The following is an 18,533-nucleotide window of genomic DNA, read 5'->3' as shown; positions in this document are numbered from 1 at the left end:
TCTTCCCCACCCTGTGAGCTTCTTGTTCTTGCTAAAGCTTCCAGTGAAGTCTTTACCTTGGGAGTTTTGGAGATCTTGGAACTTCCTTTGTTCTATCTGAGAAAAAGCCTCAGTCACTGAGGATCCCAATAAGAAGGGGGGGGAGCGCTCACACACAAAGCCCAGATGCTGGTGACAAGAGCAAGATTCCGCCTACAGATCCTTAAAAATAGGCTGCAAGAGTCAAACTTCACCTACCTGGATGGTCTGAGACAAGTTAATCAAAGTCCAGATTATACAGTGATTTTAAAAAAATGCAAAGAACCATTCTGGTGGTGTCATCATTTGAAAACTTCTCAGATGCGAATTCTGATCACCCACGCAGCGATTGTTGCAGACAACCAGCTCCCAAGCTGACCTTTCCCCAAGTGAGACAAAAGTTTTCTTTAAAGACATTTTTATTCCGGGTATAATTAATTTATCAGAAAAATAATTTGCAGATATTTCTCTAAGTCCTTTTAGTGTCTTTGAAAGATAGCACTTTTTAGATTTTATTGAACATCAGATTTTTTTCTTTTATTATTTATACTTTTCTTTATGTCCTAGCGAAGAAAGCTTTGTCTATCTCAAGATCATGAAGATTTCCTTGTATTTTTCTTCTTGAAGTTTTATAGTTTTTGTTCTTATGTTTAGGCCTGTGTTTCATTTTGAATTAATTTTGTATATGATGTGAGAAAAAGGTTAAAGTTCTTTTTTCCCCATATTGATATCCAGTTTTTCCAGCACCATTTGTTACAAAGAATGTCCTTTTCCCATTTAATTACCTTGGCAGCTTTGTTGACAATCAACTGACCATAACTTCTGTTAGTAATACTTTATAATTTTTGGTATATTTATCTTTCATATTTTAATTTTTACATAAATATTTTTCATGTGTGGGATAACACTTTCATTTCAACTGCCAAGTAATTTTTTTGCTAGTATGTAGAAACGCAATTGATTTTTCATCACCACAACCACCCTCAAACTGCTTGGCATCTCCATTGAAAAACAACTGCCAAGGCAAAAAAAATCACTTGCCAATATATGTGAGTCTATTTCTGAATTCTTCACTCTGTTCCATTAATCAATATGTCCATTCTTCCACCAATAACAAGTTGTCTTCATTGTTAGAGTTTTATAGTAAAATCTGAATTTGTTTGGGTAAGTCTTCACACTTTGTTCTTTTTTTCTCTTTTAAAATTAAAAAAAAATTGGAGTATATTTGATACACAATGTGTTAGTTTCAGGTGTACAGAAAAGTGATATAGTTAGACATATATCCATTCATTTTCAGAATCTTTTCCCATATAGGTTATTACAGAGGATGTTTATGTTAATACCAACCTCCTAATTTATCCCTCCCCCCACCTTTCCCTTTTGGTAACCAGAAGTTTGTTTTCTAAGTCTGTGAGTCAGTTTCTGCTTTGTAAATAAGTTCACTTGTATTCATTTTTTAAGATTCCATATATAAATGATATTATATTTGTGTTTTTCTGTCTGATTGACTTCACTTGGTATGATATCTCTAAGTCCACCCATGTTGCTGCACATGACATTATTTCATTCTTTTTTATGGCTAAGTAATAGCCCATTGTATACATGTACCACATCCTTAATCATTCATTTGTCAATGGACATTTAGGTTGCTTCTGTGTCTTGGCTATTGTAGGCAGTACCGCTGTGAACACTGGGGCACAAGTATCTTTTCCAAGCATGGTTTTCTTCAGATATATGCTCAGGAGTGGGATTGGTGGATCATATGGTAGCTCTATTTTTAGTTTTTTAAGGAACCTCCATACTGTTCTCCCTATGGCTACACTGAATTCCCACCAACAGGATAGGAAGGTTCCCTTTTCTCCACAACCAATCTAGCATTTATTGTTTGAAGATATTTTGATGATGGCCATTCTGGCCAGTATAAGGTAATAGCCCATTGTAGTTTTGATTTGCATTTCTCTAATAATTAGCCATGTTAAGCATCTTTTCATGTGGTTTTTGGCCATCTCAAATGTCCTCTTTGGAGAATGTCTGTTTAGATCTTCTGCCTATTTTTTTAATTGGGCTGTTTGTTTCTTTGACATTGAGCTGCATCAACTGTTTGTATAATTTGGAGATTAATCCCTGGTCAATCAATTGATTGCAAATATTTTCTCCCATTCTGTGGGTTGTCTTTTCATTTTGTTGATGGTTTCCTTTGCTGTGCAAAAGCTTGTTAATTTTAATTAGGTCCCATTTGTTTATTTCAGTTTTCATTTCTTTAATCTAGGAGGTGGATCCAAAAAGAACTTGATGAGCTTTATGTCAAAGGGTGTTCTGCTTAGGTTTCCCTCTAAGAGTTGTATAGTATCCAGTCTTACATTTAGATCTTTAATCCATTTTGAGTTTGTTTTTGTGTATGGTATTAGAGATGTTCTAATTTCTTTCATTTACATGTAACCATCCAGTTTTCCCAGCACCACTTATTAAAGAGACTACTTTATATACATTGTAGAGTCTTGCTTCCTTTGTTGTTGATTAATTAATCATGGGTGCAGGGGTTTATTTCTTGGATTTCTAGCCTGTTCTATTGATCTGTCTTTGTGCCAGTACCATACTGCTTTGATTACTGTATAGTCTGAAATCAGGAGCCTGATCCTCCATCTTCATTTTGCTTTGTCAAGATTGCTTTGGCTATTTGGGGTCTTTTGTGTTTCCATACAAATTTTAAGATTTCTATCCTAGATCTGCAAAAAATTTCATTGGTAATTTGATAGGGGTTGCATCAAATCTGTAGATTGCCTTGGGTAGTGTAGTCATTTTAACAATACTGATTCTTCCAATCCAAGAACATGGTATATCTGTCAATCTGTTTGTGTCATGTTCGATTTCTTTCATCAGCATCTTATAGTTTTCAGAATATAGGTCTTTAGCCTCCATAGGTAGGTTTACACCTAGATATTTTATTCTTTTTGATGTGATGGGAAATGAGATTGTTTCCTTAATTTCACTTCCTGACCTTTTGTTGTTAGTGTATAGAATTGCAAGATATTTCTGTGTATTAATTTTGTATCCTGCAACTTTACGAAATTCATTGATCAGCTCTAGTAGTCTTCTGGTAGCATCTTTAGGATTTTCTATGTGTAGCATAACCAGTCCATCCTAAAGGAGATCAGGCCTGGGTGTTCATTGGAAGGACTGATGTTGAATCTTCAACTCCAATACTTTGGCCACATGATGTGAAGAGCTGACTCATTTGAAAAGATCCTGATGCTGGGAAAGATTGAGGGCAGGAGGAGAAGGGGATGACAGCAGATAAGATGGTTGGATGGCATCACCAACTCAATGGACATGGGTATGGGTGGACTTTGGGAGTTGGTGATGGACAGGGAGGCCTGGCGTGCTGCAGTTCATGGGTTCACAAAGAGTCGGACATGACTGAGCGACTGAACTGAACTGAATCATACCGGGTTTCCCAACATGGTAAAGAACCCACTTGTCAATGCAGGAGACATGGGTTTGACCCCTGGGTCTGGAAGGATCCCCTGGAGAAGGAATTGGCAACCTACTGCAGTATTCTTGCCTGGGAAACCCCATGGACAGAGGACTGTGGGCTACAGTCCATGGGGTCACAGAAGAGTCGGACACAACTTAGCAATTAAACAACAACAATCATGTTATCTGCGAATAGTGACAGTTTTACTTCTTTTCCAATTTGGATTCCTCTTACTTTTTCTTCTCTGATTACCATGGCTAGGACTTCCAAAACTATGTTGAACAAAAGTGGCAAGAGTGAACATCCTTATCTTGTTACTGATCTTAGAGAAAATACTTTCTTTTTTCAGCTTTTCACTGTTGAGTATGATGTTAGCTGTGGGTTTGTCACAATGACCTTTATTATGTTGAGATAGGTTCCCTCTGTACCCACTTTCTGGAGAGTTTTTATCGTGAATGGCTGTTGGATTTTGTCAAAAGCTTTTTCTGCATCTATTAAGATGATCATGTGATTTGTGTTCTTCTATTTGTTAATGTGGTTTATCACACTGATTGATTTGCAGATATTGAAAAATCTTTGCATCCCTGGGATAAAGCCCAATTGATCATAGTATATGATCCTTTTAATGTATTGTTGGATTCAGTTTACAAGTATTTTGTTGTGTCGTGTTCATCAGTGGTATTGGCCTGTAATTTTTTTTTTTTTTTTGTAGCATCTTTGTCTGGTTTTGTATCAGAGTAATGGTGACCTCTTAGAATGAGTTTGGGAGTGTTCCTTCCTCTGTAATATTTTGAAATGGTTTCAGAAGGATAGGTATTAACTGTTCTCTAAATAGAATTTGCCTGTGAAGCTATCTGGTCCTGGACTTCTATCTGTTGGAAGTGTCTTAATTACAGTTTCAGTTTTAGTAATTGTGATTGGTCTATTTATATTTTCTGTTTCTTCCTGGCTCAGTTTTGGGGGATTGTACATTTCTAAGAATTTTTCCATTTCTTATAGGTTGTCCATTTTATTGGCATGCAATTGCTTGTGGGAGTCTCTTATGATCCTTTGTATTTCTGTGGTTCTGTTGTAACTTCTTTTTCATTTCTAATTGGCTAAAGGTTTATCTATTTTGTCTATCTTTTCAAAGAGCAAGGTTTTAATTTCATTGATCTTTTCTTTTGCTTTCTTTGTCTCTATTTCATTTATTTATGTTCTGATCTTTGACTTCTTTCCTTCTGCTACCCTTGGATTTTGTTTGTTCTTTCTTTAGTTGCTTTAGGTATAAGATTAGGTTGTTTGAGACGTTTCTTGATTCCTTAAGTAAGATTTATTGCTGTGTTCCATAGGTTTTGGATCATTGTGTTTTCATTTTCTTTTGTTTCTAGGTATTTTTTAAATTTCCTCTTTGATTTCTTCAATGATCCATTGGTTATTTAGAAGCATGTTATTTTTCTTCACATGTTTTTGTTTTACAGTTTTCTTGTAGTTTATTTCTAACCTCATAGTGTGTGGTCAGAAAAGGTGCTTGATACGATTTCAATTCTCTTAGATTTCTCAAGGCTAGCTCTCTGGCCCAGCATATGGTCAATCCCAGAGAATGTTCCATATTTAATTGAAAAGAATTTATCAGCTGCTGCTTTTGGATGGAATCCTGTAAACATATCAATTAACTCCATCTGGTTTAATGTTTCATTTAAAGCCCATGTTTTCTTATTGATTTTCTGTTTGGCTAATCTGTCCATTGATGTAAGTGGAGTATTAAAGTTCCCCACTATTATTGTGTTACTGCCAATTTTTCCTTCCATGGCTTTTAGAATTTGCCTTATATATTGAGGTGCTCATGTGTTGAGTGCATTTATATTTACAACTGTTATATCTTCTTCCTGGATTGCTCTTGTGGTCATTATATAGTGTCCTTCTGTGTCTCTTGTCATATATTTATTTTAAAGTTTATTTTGTCTAATACAAATATCGCTACTCCAGCTTTCATTTCCATTTGCATAGAACATCTTTTTCCATTCCCTCACTTTCAGTCAGTATGTGTCTCTAGTTCTTAAGTGGGTCTCTAGTAGACAGCATATTGATGCGTCTTTTTGTATCCATTCAGTCAGTCAATGTCTTTGATTAAAGCATTTAATCCATTTTCATTTAAGGTAATTACTGATACATATGTTCTGATTGCCGTTTTGTTAATTGTTTTAGATTTGTTTTTGTAGGTCTTTTTCCCTCCCTTCCTCTTATATTCTATTTTCTTATGGTTTGATGACTGCCTTCAATGTTGTGTTTGGGTTGATTTACCTTTTTGTGTGTATCAATTGTAGATTTTTGTTTTGTGGTTACCATGAGGTTTTGATATAGCAGTCTGTATATAAACAAGATAGTCTTAAGTTGTCCATCTGTTACTTTCAAATGAATTTCCAATAGCCTGCTTTTATACTCTGCACTTCTCATGATTATTGATTTTGATGCCATATTTGTGTGTGGATAATTCTCTACCTTTACAACATGTTAACCTTTACAATATGTTTGCCTTGCCAATAAGCTTTCCCATTTGTAATTTTGTTTCTAGTTGTGGTCTTTACTTTTCTGCCTTGAGAAATTTCCTTAGCATTTGTTGCAAAGCTGGTTTGGTGGTGCTGAATTCTCTCAGCTTCTGCTTGTCTGTAAAGCTTTTGATTTTTTCATCACATCTGAACAAGAGTTTTGCTGGGTAGACTATTCTTGGTTGTAGGTTTTTCCCTTTTATTACTTTAAATATATCATGCCACTCCCTTCTGGCCTGCAGAGTTTCTGCCAAAAATATCAGTTGATGACCTTATGGTGATTTGCTTGTATGTTATTTTTTGCTTTTCTCTTGTTGCTTTTAATATTTTCTCTTTGTCTTTTATTTTTCCCAATTTGACTAATATGTGTCTCAGAGTGTTCCTCCTTGGGTTTATCCTGTATGGGACTGTCTTCACTTTCTTGACTTGAGCAACTGTTTCCTATCACATGTTAAGAGTGTTTTCAGCTATTATCTCTTCAAATATTATCTCAGGCTCTTTCTCTCTCTTTTCTCCTTCTGGGACCCCTATAATACAAATGTTGGTACATTTAATGTTGTCCCAGAAGTCTCTTAAAACTCTCCTCTAATTTTTTTTCTTTTTTAAAAAATTGAATGTATTTTATTAAGACTAATTCTAAATGGAAAAACATAGCTAAAATAGTGCCTTTGACATCTTATTTGAAGCTTTCTATTCCATTCTATTCCCTCATCTCCCTCCTTCATTTTATGTCAAGTTACAAACTTGGTTTCATGATAATAAAATCAGTCTTAGGCCTCTTGCATGCTTTCATGGAGAGTTTTGTTGAAATGGCTCCAGTAAAAAAACAGGGAGACCACCTTGTACTGTGGGCCCACTAATGGCATCAGCTTTGTACTTGGATGCCAGGTAGACATCTGCCACCTTGTGTCATAGCCACCTCCAGAACTTGGACTCTATGAGTTTATGCCCTCACAACAGCAGATGGTGTTCCAAGGATCACCCTTCCTGTAAGGATCCTCCTTGTAATATGGGTTCTTTATCCATGGGGAAGAAAAGGACTTTTGAAGAATGATTCTTGAGAAATATGCTACATACTATTGTATTGCATGATATATTTCATGGATTCCATATCAGTCACTTTTCCTTGGTCACACCAGAAGATTTTAGTTCACGAAGCCAGATGGTAAGTAAGAGTAGTCCAAACCCAGCTTCTTAACCAGCATTGGATAGTCACTCCAGTTATAGACTTTTTCACGGAAAGGAATGTTGTAGGAGGGCCAATACCCTCTCCACAGAGCATTAGTTTTAAACTCTTTATTTTGTTTTCATTCTTTTGTTCCATGGCAGTGATTTCTACCATTCTGTCTTCCAACTCACTTATCTGTTCTTCTGCCTCATTTATTCTGGTACTGATTCCTTCTAGTGCCTTTTTCATTTTAGTTACTGTATTGTAAAAGTCTGTTCTTTATACCTTCTAGCTCTTCGTTAAACATTTCTTGCATCTTCTTGATCTGTGCCTCCATTCTTTTCTGAGATTTTGAATCATCTTTACCCAACATTACTCTGAATTTTTTTGGGTAGATTGCCTACCTGCATATCACTTAGTTGTTCTCCTGGGGTTTTATCTTGTTCCTTTGTTTGGAACATATTTCCCTGCTGTCTCATGTTGTCTAAGTTTCCATGTTTGTGGTCTCCTTTCCACAGGCAGCAGGATTATAGTTCTTTTTGCTTCTGATATCTGCCACCTAGTGGGTGAGGTTGGTCCAGGAGATTGTTCAGGCATCTTGGTGGGAGAGACTGGTGCCTGCCTAGTGGTGGGTGGACCTGGATCTTGCCCCTCTGGTGGGCAGAGCTAGGTCAAGGGGTATGTTTAGAGGCATCAGTGGACTCCAGATGACTTTATTCAGCCTGTCTGCTGATGAGTAGTGTTGTGTTCCCATCCTCCTGTTGGTTGTTTATCCTGAGGCATCCCAGCCCTGGAGCCTATAGGCTGTTGGGTGGGGCCATGTCTTGGGGCCAAAGTGGCAACCTCCTGGAGAGCCTGCTGCTGCTGCTGCTGCTAAGTCACTTCAGTCGTGTCCAACTCTGTGTGACCCCATAGATGGCAGCCCACCAGGCTCCCCTGTCCCTGGGATTCTCCAGGCAAGAACACTGGAGTGGGAGCTTACGCTGTTGAATATTCCCTGGAGCTTCTGCCACCAGTGTTCATATCCCTACAGAGAGCCAGGATACCCTCCAAGACCTGCAGGTAGGTCTGGCCCAGGTTTCTATGGAGTTATTGCTTTGGCCTAGGTCCCAGTGCTCATGAAACTTTGTGTGCACCCTCTAAAACTGGAGTCTGTTTCTCCCAGCCCTGTGGAACTCCTACACTCAAACCCTGCTGGCCTTCAAAGCCAAATGCTCCAGTAGATCCTCCTTCCTATTACAGATCCCCAGGCTGGGAAGCCTGGTGTGGGACTCAGAATTCTCCTGTGGGAGAACTGCTGCAATATGTTTTCCTGTTTGTGGGTAGCCCACCCAGCAGGTATGTGATTTGATTATATCATGAAAGCACCCCTCCTACTCTCACTGTGCCTTCTTTGTCTTTGGATGCAGAATATCTGTTTTGGTAGGTGCCAGTGTTTTTTGTTGATGGTTGTTTAGCAGTTAGTTGTGATTTTAGTGTTTTCACAAGAAGAGGTGAGCTCTTCCTTCTACTCTGCCATCTTGTCCTGCACTCCTCTTCATTTATTCCATTTCGTGAGAATATTCACATAGCTCACTGCAGAAATAATGTGTTTGGTTAAGGCCTGTGGCTCTGATGCAACTGGATGCATATATCATATGGTATATGCATCCTATTACCTTGATAAAAACTGAAACAAATTCTTTTTATACACATTTGACTTAAGTGTTTTTAGATGAGCAATGATAGTCTTATAGAATATTTCTTAGATTTCTTCTTCCCCCAGTACATAGAGAAAGGCTATGGGTGGTGAGTGCAGGTAAAAAAGCAAGTAGAACTTGAGAAGTCCACTTAGTTATGATCTCTCATCTATCCCTCTCATTCTGTTTTTTTTTTAATTTTAAAAATTCATTTTTTTTAACTGTACTGGGTCTTCATTGCTGCACAGGCTTTTCTCTAGTTGGGATGGATGGGCTTCTCATTGTGGTGAAGCCACCTCATTGTGGTGGCTTCTCTTGCTGCAAAGCACAGGCTCTAGGCATATGTGCCCCATAATTGTAGTTTCCAGGCTCCAGAGCACAGGCTCAGTAGTTGTGACCTATGGGCTTAGTTGCTTCACGGCATGTGGGATCTTCCTGGGCCAGGGATTGAACTCACATCTTCTGTGTTAGCAGGCAGATTCTTTACCACTGAGCCACCAGGGAAGCCCTGTCCCTCCCATTCTTAAGTGTTGCCCAAAGGCCTGATGCCTTCTTCTTCCTCTCCTCTTTGATTCCTGAATGTGGAGGTCATCACATCTTCTCTCTCAGTCTGTGTACTTCTCCAGCTTAGTATTGATCTTCTGCCTTGAAAGACCCTGCTCTCTAGCCTGAAAGACTAAGGTTAATAAGGAGGAGAAATATTAGATTTGACTTCATCTGCCAATCATGTGCCCTCTAAACGGACAAGGCTCATTTGAGTCTCAAGGAAACTCCAGGCTGGACTGTGTACCATCTTAATATGTGCCAGTCCTCGCCCAGGAAAAGTGACATCACCATCACAGCAGGGGATGTAATGGTTCTAAGCAGATTCTAAGCCACATTATTCCTGGGATTCTGAGATTACAGTGGGGTCCTTGGCAGAAAGGAACGTCACAGAAGGGTGTTCTGACAGATGCTTGGAAACACTTGGTTCAATGCCACCAGACCTCTCTCTCTCCTTTCAGCTTATACCTGGGATGCCTGTCACCAAGTCCCTTTGAGCAGTGACTTGAGCCACCTGGTGGCAGAGATCCGAGCTTTGCGAGGGCAGCTGGAGCAGAGCATTCAGGTGAACAACTGTCTGCGACTGCAGCTCGAACAGCAGTTGGATGGTGGTGCCAGCAAAGCCAGCCTCAGCTTCTCCGTTAACCAGAAATTCCCCACCAACACTGACCCTGGAAACAAGCAGCCGTTCTTCCAAGGTAGGAAGGAAAAGGAAATCATGAAGCCCTCAGCCAATGGGAAGGTCCCCAGGATGTGTGTGGTGGAAGGGACAATATTGCCTCTTCCACACTCAGGGTCAGGGTGAAGTCAAAGATGCTTCGGCACAGCACCTTGAGGGCGTGGAGTTTGGGGTCAGACCTGGCTCCAGATTCTGAGTTTGCCACTTACATGTTGTTTGCCTTAGGAAAAGTGCTAAAACTCCTCAAGTATTTAAGCCTTAGCTTCCTCATCTTTAACATGAGGATAATAATATAAACTATTATGTGGAGCATTAAATGAAATAATTTACAAGTGCCTGACACCATAAGAAGTACTCAAAACAATTAACAGCTGTATATATTAATGCCTATTCCTTATGTTTGTGGAGTGTTTTAAAATTTACCGAGTTTTCAAATAATTTCATCAGAGCTAGTGCAATATAGGCACTGAGACAATTAACTGATATGCTGAGGTCTGCGGGAGTTAACGGGCCAACCCAGGATTCAAAGCAGAAGTTTTGATTTGCTGTGTTCCTTCTCCTTCATTATGCTCTGTCTCAGTATTGCTTCTCTTCCCTCTCAGACTTTGCCCTCTCAGTGCCTTCCCACTGCACCAGCCAGGACTCATCCCTGCTGGCTCAGTCACTCCTCCTCATCATCATACAGCAGAGAGGCCTGAGCTAGAAATCCAGTTCTAGGCCACATTTGCCTGAGTGGGATCATATCAGTCTCTTCGTGATATTTTCCAGATTGCGGTCTGGTCTCCAATAGGGCATCTCAAACTCATCAAGGCTTATGTCTCCTATTCTTCTTATACTAGTACATATTTTGTAGTACTGACTCATCAGAACAGTGATTAGAGAGCAGAGTTAAATCCCCATAAATCCATTCACTTCTTGATCAAATATTTTAACATATGTACTGCATATCAGTTCAGTTCAGTTCAGTCACTCAGTCGTGTCTGACTCTTTGTGCCCCCATGAATCACAGCACACTAGGCCTCCCTGTCCATCACCAACTCCCGGAGTTCACCCAAACTCATGTCCATCGCATCAGTGATGCCATCCAGCCATCTCATCCTCTGTCGTCCCCTTCTCTTCCTGCCCCCAATCCCTCCCAGCATCCGAGTCTTTTTCAATGAGTCAATTCTTCACATGAGGTGGCCAAAGTATTGGAGTTTCAGCTTTAGCATCATTCCTTCCAAAGAATACCCAGGACTGATCTCCTTTAGAGTGGACTGGTTGGATCTCCTTGCAGTCCAAGGGACTCTCAAGAGTCTTCTCCAACACCACAGTTAAAAGCATCAGTTCTTCACATATATTTATGCATATTTATATTTAGTTACAAAGCATTGTATTAGACATACTGCACATACAATATTGTATTCAAATCTGGGATTAGAAAAATACACCTAATAATTTTTTCAAATTGCAAGGTTTTTTTTTTTTTCTCATGGAACAGCATTCACATCTTATTTCAAAATAAGTGATTAGTTTGCTATTAGTTTTGATTGTGGTACATGGGTGATGACTGTATGAGAGGAGAGTCATGGTGCCTTAGATCTCCAATGGAGTGGTGTGTTCCAGGTTTCCTAAAGCTGTGGCTGTCTTTACTCCCTAGATTCGGTTGCCTCCCCTCCAGTTCGGGATGTGGGCATGAATTCTCCAGTTCTGGTCTTCCCCAGCTCTTCTTCTGAAGCTCCTGGCCCAGAGACCACAACCTTCAGTAGGACGAACGGTAAAGAGGGCAACCACAGGACTCAGGGTCTAATGATGGAAAATTATTACTACAAGTAACTTTTGGTTCCCTGTATACACATTATCTGAATTTAGAGATTTTTCTCTGCATGTCCCAAGGCCTTTAGCCCTATCATTTGACCTCCTGTGGCTGCCTTTTTTGTCACAACTCTTCCTCATATGGTTTTCCTATTGCTCTGGTATTTGCTTCATTGTACTGTAACCTCTTCCTTCTTGAAAGTGCTCTCTGTATCCAGCTTAGTTTCCTTGTCTGTGTCTTCTCAACCTCCAAATTAAAAAAAAAAAACATTAATGTCTGTCCTGAATGTTTGTCAATAAGGATAAAATTTACCTCCTGGGAATTTTATGATTATGAGATGCTGAGAGAAACACTATAATAATATAGAACCCAGAATATGTATGGACTTCACAGGTGTGCTTTCCAAAACTGTCGATCTTGTTTCTGGCCTCTTTTACTATTTGATGTCCCTTTTGGATTGAACTGAGGATGACTATGAATAACAGTGGGTTCTTTGTTGTTGTGGTTTTATTCTTCAGAGCTGGGTTTGGATGCTTCTCCAGTAATGAAGAACCCTCCCAAGCTGGAGGGTGATGCTACTGATGGCTCCTTTGCCAATAAGCATGGCCGCCACGTCATTGGCCACATTGATGACTATAGTGCCCTAAGAGAGCAGATTGGGGAGGGCAGAGTGCTGGTCAAGAAGATAGCATCACTTGTGAGACCAACCTGCAGCTTCTCTGGTCTTGAAGCTCCGGGCATAGAGGTAATCACATTTTAGCTCTTAGGTGCACCTTTTCCTTAAGCCCTTTCTTCTTTTGATTTTAACTCCTTCTCCCCCTATCTTTTTTCCTGCTCCACATCTCTCACCAGCTGAGGATGTATCTTACATTTACATCCAGCTAGGCCTTCCGTCTTCACTAGCTAGTTTCACTACAAGCTTTGTTCTGTTCCAGGTGTAGCTGACTCTATTTCCCCTGAGAACCACAGAAAAGTATGTGCAGCATTGCCATCCTCATCAGTAGAGCATGTTAAGCGTCAGCATACTTGCAGTGCTGTTTGGTTCTGTATTATCTGCTAAAGTCACACTGGGATATGATCATTTGTGGACAGGATAAAATCACTTCATCAGTTGCCTGGGAATTGAGAATATTCATCCATATGGGCCAGATGTGTGGAAGGGGTGAGGAGAGTGGCAGCACTGGATTTCTCTGCTCAGACCAAGCAGGAGAGGAGAGCAGGCCACAAGGCCTCTCAGAGTCTTTCCCCAGGCAGAGACCTAGGTACCAGCCGCTGTGCTGTCTGAGCTCCAGGAGCCCCCACACACGAGAGGGAGGCCCACACCTGAGTCAGCAAATACAACACGGGGCTCCAGGCACAGTGCTGGAAGTGCTGTGGGTGTGACGGAGTGAACCCAGAAGTGGTGATTATCCCAGAAGGAAGGCGACAGGTTCATGGGGGTTAGGGCACTACTGGGGGTGTGTAGTTCTCTGGGGTGGAGAACATGCCAGGTAAAGGGAGCAGCACTCAGTCCTTTGAGCTACAAATGGTGCAGCCCATTTGAAGCATAAGGCCTGATTTAGGGAAGGGCAGTGGGGGTGGGGGTACAGTGCAAAAATAGGGACCTTAGATTCCAGAGCACGAAGCAGGACTAAAAGCTGAAAAGTGTGGAATCAAATGAATTCTTACAAAGTGGGAGGTCCTTGCTGAGGTCAGAGAACCTTGGCTTCCAGGTTAGAAAAATGTCTCACAGGTTCAAACAAGCCTGTGGCTGTACCTCACTCACAAAGGAAGCCAAGGCCTGTGCTCTCTCAGCCACAGGGATGCCCATGGCTACTGCCCCCTTTCCCAGGTGATGGGTAGTGAAGGCATCCAGGAGCTGAGGAGCAGCACCACCGCCCTGCACCACCGGCTGGAGGAGTCGGCCTCCCTCCTCACCATGTTCTGGCGAGCAGCCTTGCCAAGCTCTCCCGGCGCTATGCTTGTGGGCAAAGTGGTAAGAAGCCAGCATCCTCTACCGGTTCTGCCCCCAAACTAGCCTTCTACCTCCTCGGCCTGCAGAGCCTGAAGATCAGGAGCCGAATGGGCAGTTGGGACGAAAGGGACATGAGGCATGTGTCCCTGGAGGGAGACCTCTCCTCCGTGGTGAGTGCTATCTGTGCAGGTCTGAAAACATCTCTCTCCTCCCAGCCTGACCCCCAGGATAAGGAGCCAAACAGGAGAAGAAAAGAACATAGAGGAGGCAGAGACATGAGAGCCCTGGTAACCCACAAATGTTCCATCCCTTTAACTTTCTGAATTTCAGCTGAGCTGAAGTTCGGGGCCATTTAAAACATCAACACCTCCTTTTCCATCCTAAGCCCACTCCCACTCACCTCCAGGTCCGCATAGGCAGACAGGATCACAGAATGTCCCCAGGAGTGGACCAGCCCTTTTTACCCACCCACTGAAATCCCAGAAAAATTTCCACTTAAACCTGTATCTCTGGGTCAAGCCTGGTGAGAGTCAGCCTCCCCCAGGTGCTCTCAGATCTCAGGCCACTCTGGTTGATGATCTTGGATTAGGTAGATTTCAAAATCCCTCCTAATGTTCTCACTCCAGACTAGTATCAATGATAACTTTAGGGGATCCAACTTTGCTAATTCCAAGGAGGAAGTATTTTGCCATCTTGAGGTTGGCCGATATATTTACAGACTTGTAGACTGTCTCAGGCCAGTCCTGTTTCCCCAGGCATAATATTCCTAATGACCAATTTTTGATGCCCAAGTGATATAACTATGTCAGCACTAAATCAGAGCTCTTACTCACAGCTAGGAGTTTCAGTGTGGCCTGGACTCAGGTTCTCTGCAGCAACTGGAGTGTGGCCTGTGCTCCTTTGCATAGGGGCTTCCAGGCCCTCAGTGTTCCCACCTCATGGCCCATCCTGAGCCATCACTTGCTGGAGGGTTTTAGAGGCTTTGATGAGGGAAATCTGGTCCAGAAATACTTGAGAAGATTGTAGAATCCTATTTGGGATTGTAAAGAGCCACAAATCACAGGGTGCTTTAGGCCTTCTGACCACTGACAGAACACCTATTTTTCTTCCCAGGGAGAGTCTATGAAAAAGGAGCTTCTGGAACTGAGAACCAAACTATCCAAACAGGAGAGTCTCCTTCAGAGTACATCTGAGCGTCTGAAGACCGCCAACCAGCAGAAGGAGAGCATGGAGCAGTTTATCTTCAGCCAGTGTGGGTGCCCTGAGCCAGGGAATGGGACAGGAAATTGGGAGGGCCTTCCTGACTCCCCACTTGTGCTGTGAATGGACAGTGACCAGAGAGGCTAGGGGATGGGGGAGACTGATGTGAAATCCCTGAACCTCCTGTGCCATCAGTAATCACAGAGGCAGAGGAGGAGATGTGGGGGTGGAGGGGACTAGGAGACCCCAAGCTGAGTGGCCAGAAAGACAAGCTTTAGAACACACACACCCAAGACAGATATGGACCCCACTGGTAATTTCTGCCTTTGGGAACTCTCTTGTTGTTGTTACAGTGACCAGGACACACGATGTTTTGAAGAAGGCAAGGACTAATTTGGAGGTAAGGAAACCACTGCACCGATCAGAGCAAACTATCACCGTCTGTATCAGAATGCACAGGTGACTCCTGACTTGCGCTGACCTTCCAAGAGGAAATTTCTGGTCCACCTGTGGGAGCACAGGTTCTCAATGAACATCCCTCTAGATTCCAATCCCATCAGTCCTCCCACCCTAATCAGAAACCTCCCCTGACTTCTCGGTTCACTCTCACTTTGTCATCATCTTCTCTCTTGACCCCGATTCTCTCCTTTATGCCACGTCAGGACTAGGGAGACATGCAGTTCAGTTGATTCTCAAGGTCAGAGGACAGGTGGGGTCTGCCTCTGAATGAGCTTTCCAGTAAAGGAATCCTGAGGCCAGTCATGGGTTCCAGGGTTCCTATGTCACTATATGAAAAACTGATGGAAAGATGCCACCTAACAAGTTGATTTCACTGCATAATATTGGGCTGAGAGCAGCAATTTGATTTTGACATATTTTTCTTTAGGAAACAACATAAAAGAAAATCATTGGGTCTTATTGATCTAAAAGAGAACTTGGTAATAAGGAAAAACTGAAACTTAAAGGGAAAGATTATCTTATAAGGCAGAAATTCTCTACATTTATTGAAAATACCAATGCATTCTCAAGCAGCCACTTTGAAGAAAAACTTGAGGTGTTAGAAATGGCTTCAAAGTCAAAAGCTAAGCTTTTTACCTTGGGCTTTAAAGCTTTGCCATAATCAGTTGAGCCCATTCCTAGGAATGTTCCTAAATTGTAACCTAAAAAGATGTTGACCCCACAGTATGAAAATGGGTTGGGCCATAATTTAACCCTGATTTTTTTTTCCCTGCTAATTTCTTCTGATTCCTTTCTTTCCTGAGCCTTTTTAGAAGAACTCTTACAAGACTGCTTCTGTAAAGCCTTATTCCTGTCCCAGCAAAGGTAACCCAACAGCCTCTCATACCCGCTGGCTTAGAAGTCTCCTTCCCACTTCTGCTAGGCCACTGGAAATGGACCAGGGCCCAAGTTCTAATCCCAGGCTTGTCACTAACTGGCTGTGTGGCTTTGGCTGGCCCCAGTCTCTGTGAGACCACTGACCCTCATCTGGAAGAGGAGGCACTAGACTTAGATGATTTCTGAGGGCCCTGCTGACCTGCCTACCATGCCCCCCAACCCCGCCCCATCTCCTCATCAAGTAAACAGAATATAAACTTAACAAGGGGCCTGCCTCTCAAAATGTCCTCTCCTTCCTTACAACAGGCCACTTCTATATGTACCTGTTTCAAGCTAAGCATATCTTTTCCTGGGAAATGACAAAAGTCATCCTCTTTCTCCCAAGCAAACTGTAGAGTGAGCTGGTCCCTGAAGAAGGAGTGGTAGGGTCTGGCCACCTGGTGTGCAGTGGCTGTGAGCAGAGATCTGACCAGGTGGTGTGGGAAGGTTTCACTCTAACCTGGTGGCACCAGCTGCTCCTCCAGACCTCACCGCCTCCCTTCAGCTCATCCTCTTGACAGGCTCTCACCACGATCCTGGCTTCTGTCACCACTCAGCCCCCTGCAGCCTCAGTTAGCCACCAGCAGGACCTGATAATGGACTCTGTGTCACTTTGGTCTCCAGGTGAAATCCCTAAGGGCCCTGCCAGGCACTCCAGTCCTGTGACCCTTGCCTTCCAGGAGACATGCAAGAAGCGAAGCCACCAGAGGTCCTTAAAACAGCAGGAAGGATGGGCCTGCGCCCCTTCTTCACAGCTCCCTGTCTGCTGAGGAGGATCTGGGCCCTCCTCCACACCTGCTGGAGGGTCTGGAAGGAGTCAGAGATATGGCCTCGTGGGCAGGGTGAAAGGCAGAGGGCCTTTCCTGCACTTGAGGAATAACAAGGCAGGGTGTCTGTGGCTCCGCTCTAAGGAAAACATGCCTAGTTACTAGAGGGCCTTGTGACACTGCTTCTGAACACGCTGGGGGCATGGGAGCCAGCAACAGACACTTCTTGCCTCATCACCTGTCCTCAGAGGGTCAGCTCAGGGGAAACGGGACCTGCTTCCCCACACTGCAGCATGTGGTCCCCACACTGGAGCTCCTCGGCAGATCTGAAAGCACAGGACTGAGCAGCGGTGCCCTGCAGGACAGTGTGGGCAGGGGCCCAACTGCCTGACCCAGGGCTCATGCAGCTGGGTCACCATCAGGCCGGGCGTCAGTCTACACTGCAGCACCTGAGTACTTTGAATCCATGTGGTGGGAGTGGTGACTCCCATATGCCATCTCATGCTTAGCCTAGACTTCCTACTTATATTCTATTGTTGTCTCCAAAAGTGTACTGACTTTACATATACTGTCCCCTTTTGTCATCCCAACTTCTCTCTGGGAACTAGGGACTAACGGCCACAGCAAGCCCACTGAAAGTCTTGTGTAAAGCAAACCGGTGATCATTTTTAAGTGACATGCAAGAGGCCCCCAGTTGTGCTTGTGCTGAAGCCTAGTCTGTGTCTTCACAAAAGTGCTTTAGAAAGTGTGTATGTGTGTATAAATGTATGATATATATTTATATATGTTGCTATAGTGCTGTGTGGAAGGCTAACATAACTGGTGGACAGGGTCAGTGAGAGGAAATGACACAGTCTTTTTGGTGGCTATTAAAGCAAACTATGTACAAAAAAAATAGTTTTCCTTGCCTGCTTAGTTTCCAATTTCTATACCAGCCTGCAGGGTAAGTGTGTAAGAACAGGAAAGACAAACTGTCGCTAAAAAGCTCAGCATCTGAAGCAGAATCAAGATGCTGTAGTAGCTGGTATGGAGATCCCCTCCCCCACAAACACACCAAAAATACATTCACATGTGGGACACTTCTGAATGGAGACTAACTGGAAACTAGCATAACTCCTGAAAACCAAAGCTGCAAGAAGGATCTACACATAACTCGATAGGATGGGAAAGAAAAGAGTCAGTCCAGGCCCTGGGCCCAATGAGGGATCCGCAAAGAGAAGGTCCACAAGGGTAGACCCCGGCCCTGGAGTTAGCAGGTCAAGTCACAATTTGGGTGTCCCAGTCCTGGGGTCCTATAAGGAGTGGCCCGGACCCCTTGCCTCCTGGGAAATCTGAGACAGAAGGTTTGGAGAA

At 42.7% G+C, this 18,533-nt stretch overlaps 1 protein-coding gene across 32 annotated transcripts in view; it reads left to right on the top strand.

The window, feature by feature from the left end:
- Positions 1–18,066, top strand: part of LOC120855988 (phosphodiesterase 4D interacting protein) — a 244,430-nt gene extending 226,364 nt beyond the window's left edge. For 14 of the 32 annotated variants that reach the window (XM_040230906.1, XM_040230905.1, XM_040230892.1 and 11 more), the window contains 8 exons: positions 9,873–10,109; positions 11,730–11,846; positions 12,404–12,630; positions 13,717–13,860; positions 14,953–15,091; positions 15,393–15,439; positions 16,311–16,362; positions 17,038–18,066. In XM_040230906.1, the coding sequence (XP_040086840.1) occupies positions 9,873–10,109; positions 11,730–11,846; positions 12,404–12,630; positions 13,717–13,860; positions 14,953–15,091; positions 15,393–15,439; positions 16,311–16,362; positions 17,038–17,183 (1,109 nt within the window). In that variant the 3' untranslated portion in view covers positions 17,184–18,066. Of the gene's footprint in view, positions 1–9,872; positions 10,110–11,729; positions 11,847–12,403; positions 12,631–13,716; positions 13,861–14,952; positions 15,092–15,392; positions 15,440–16,301; positions 16,363–17,037 lie in introns of all 32 variants that reach the window. The other 18 variants (XR_005719359.1, XR_005719357.1, XR_005719356.1 and 15 more) reach the window with 4 other exon arrangements.
- Positions 18,067–18,533: the final 467 nt, after the last annotated feature.

This window comes from Oryx dammah, unplaced genomic scaffold, assembly GCF_014754425.2.
Source record: "Oryx dammah isolate SB20612 unplaced genomic scaffold, SCBI_Odam_1.1 HiC_scaffold_28, whole genome shotgun sequence".
NCBI classification, from domain to species: domain Eukaryota; kingdom Metazoa; phylum Chordata; class Mammalia; order Artiodactyla; family Bovidae; genus Oryx; species Oryx dammah.
The sequence above is the reverse complement of the archived record's forward strand: the minus strand, read 5'-3'. Positions and strand labels throughout refer to the sequence as shown.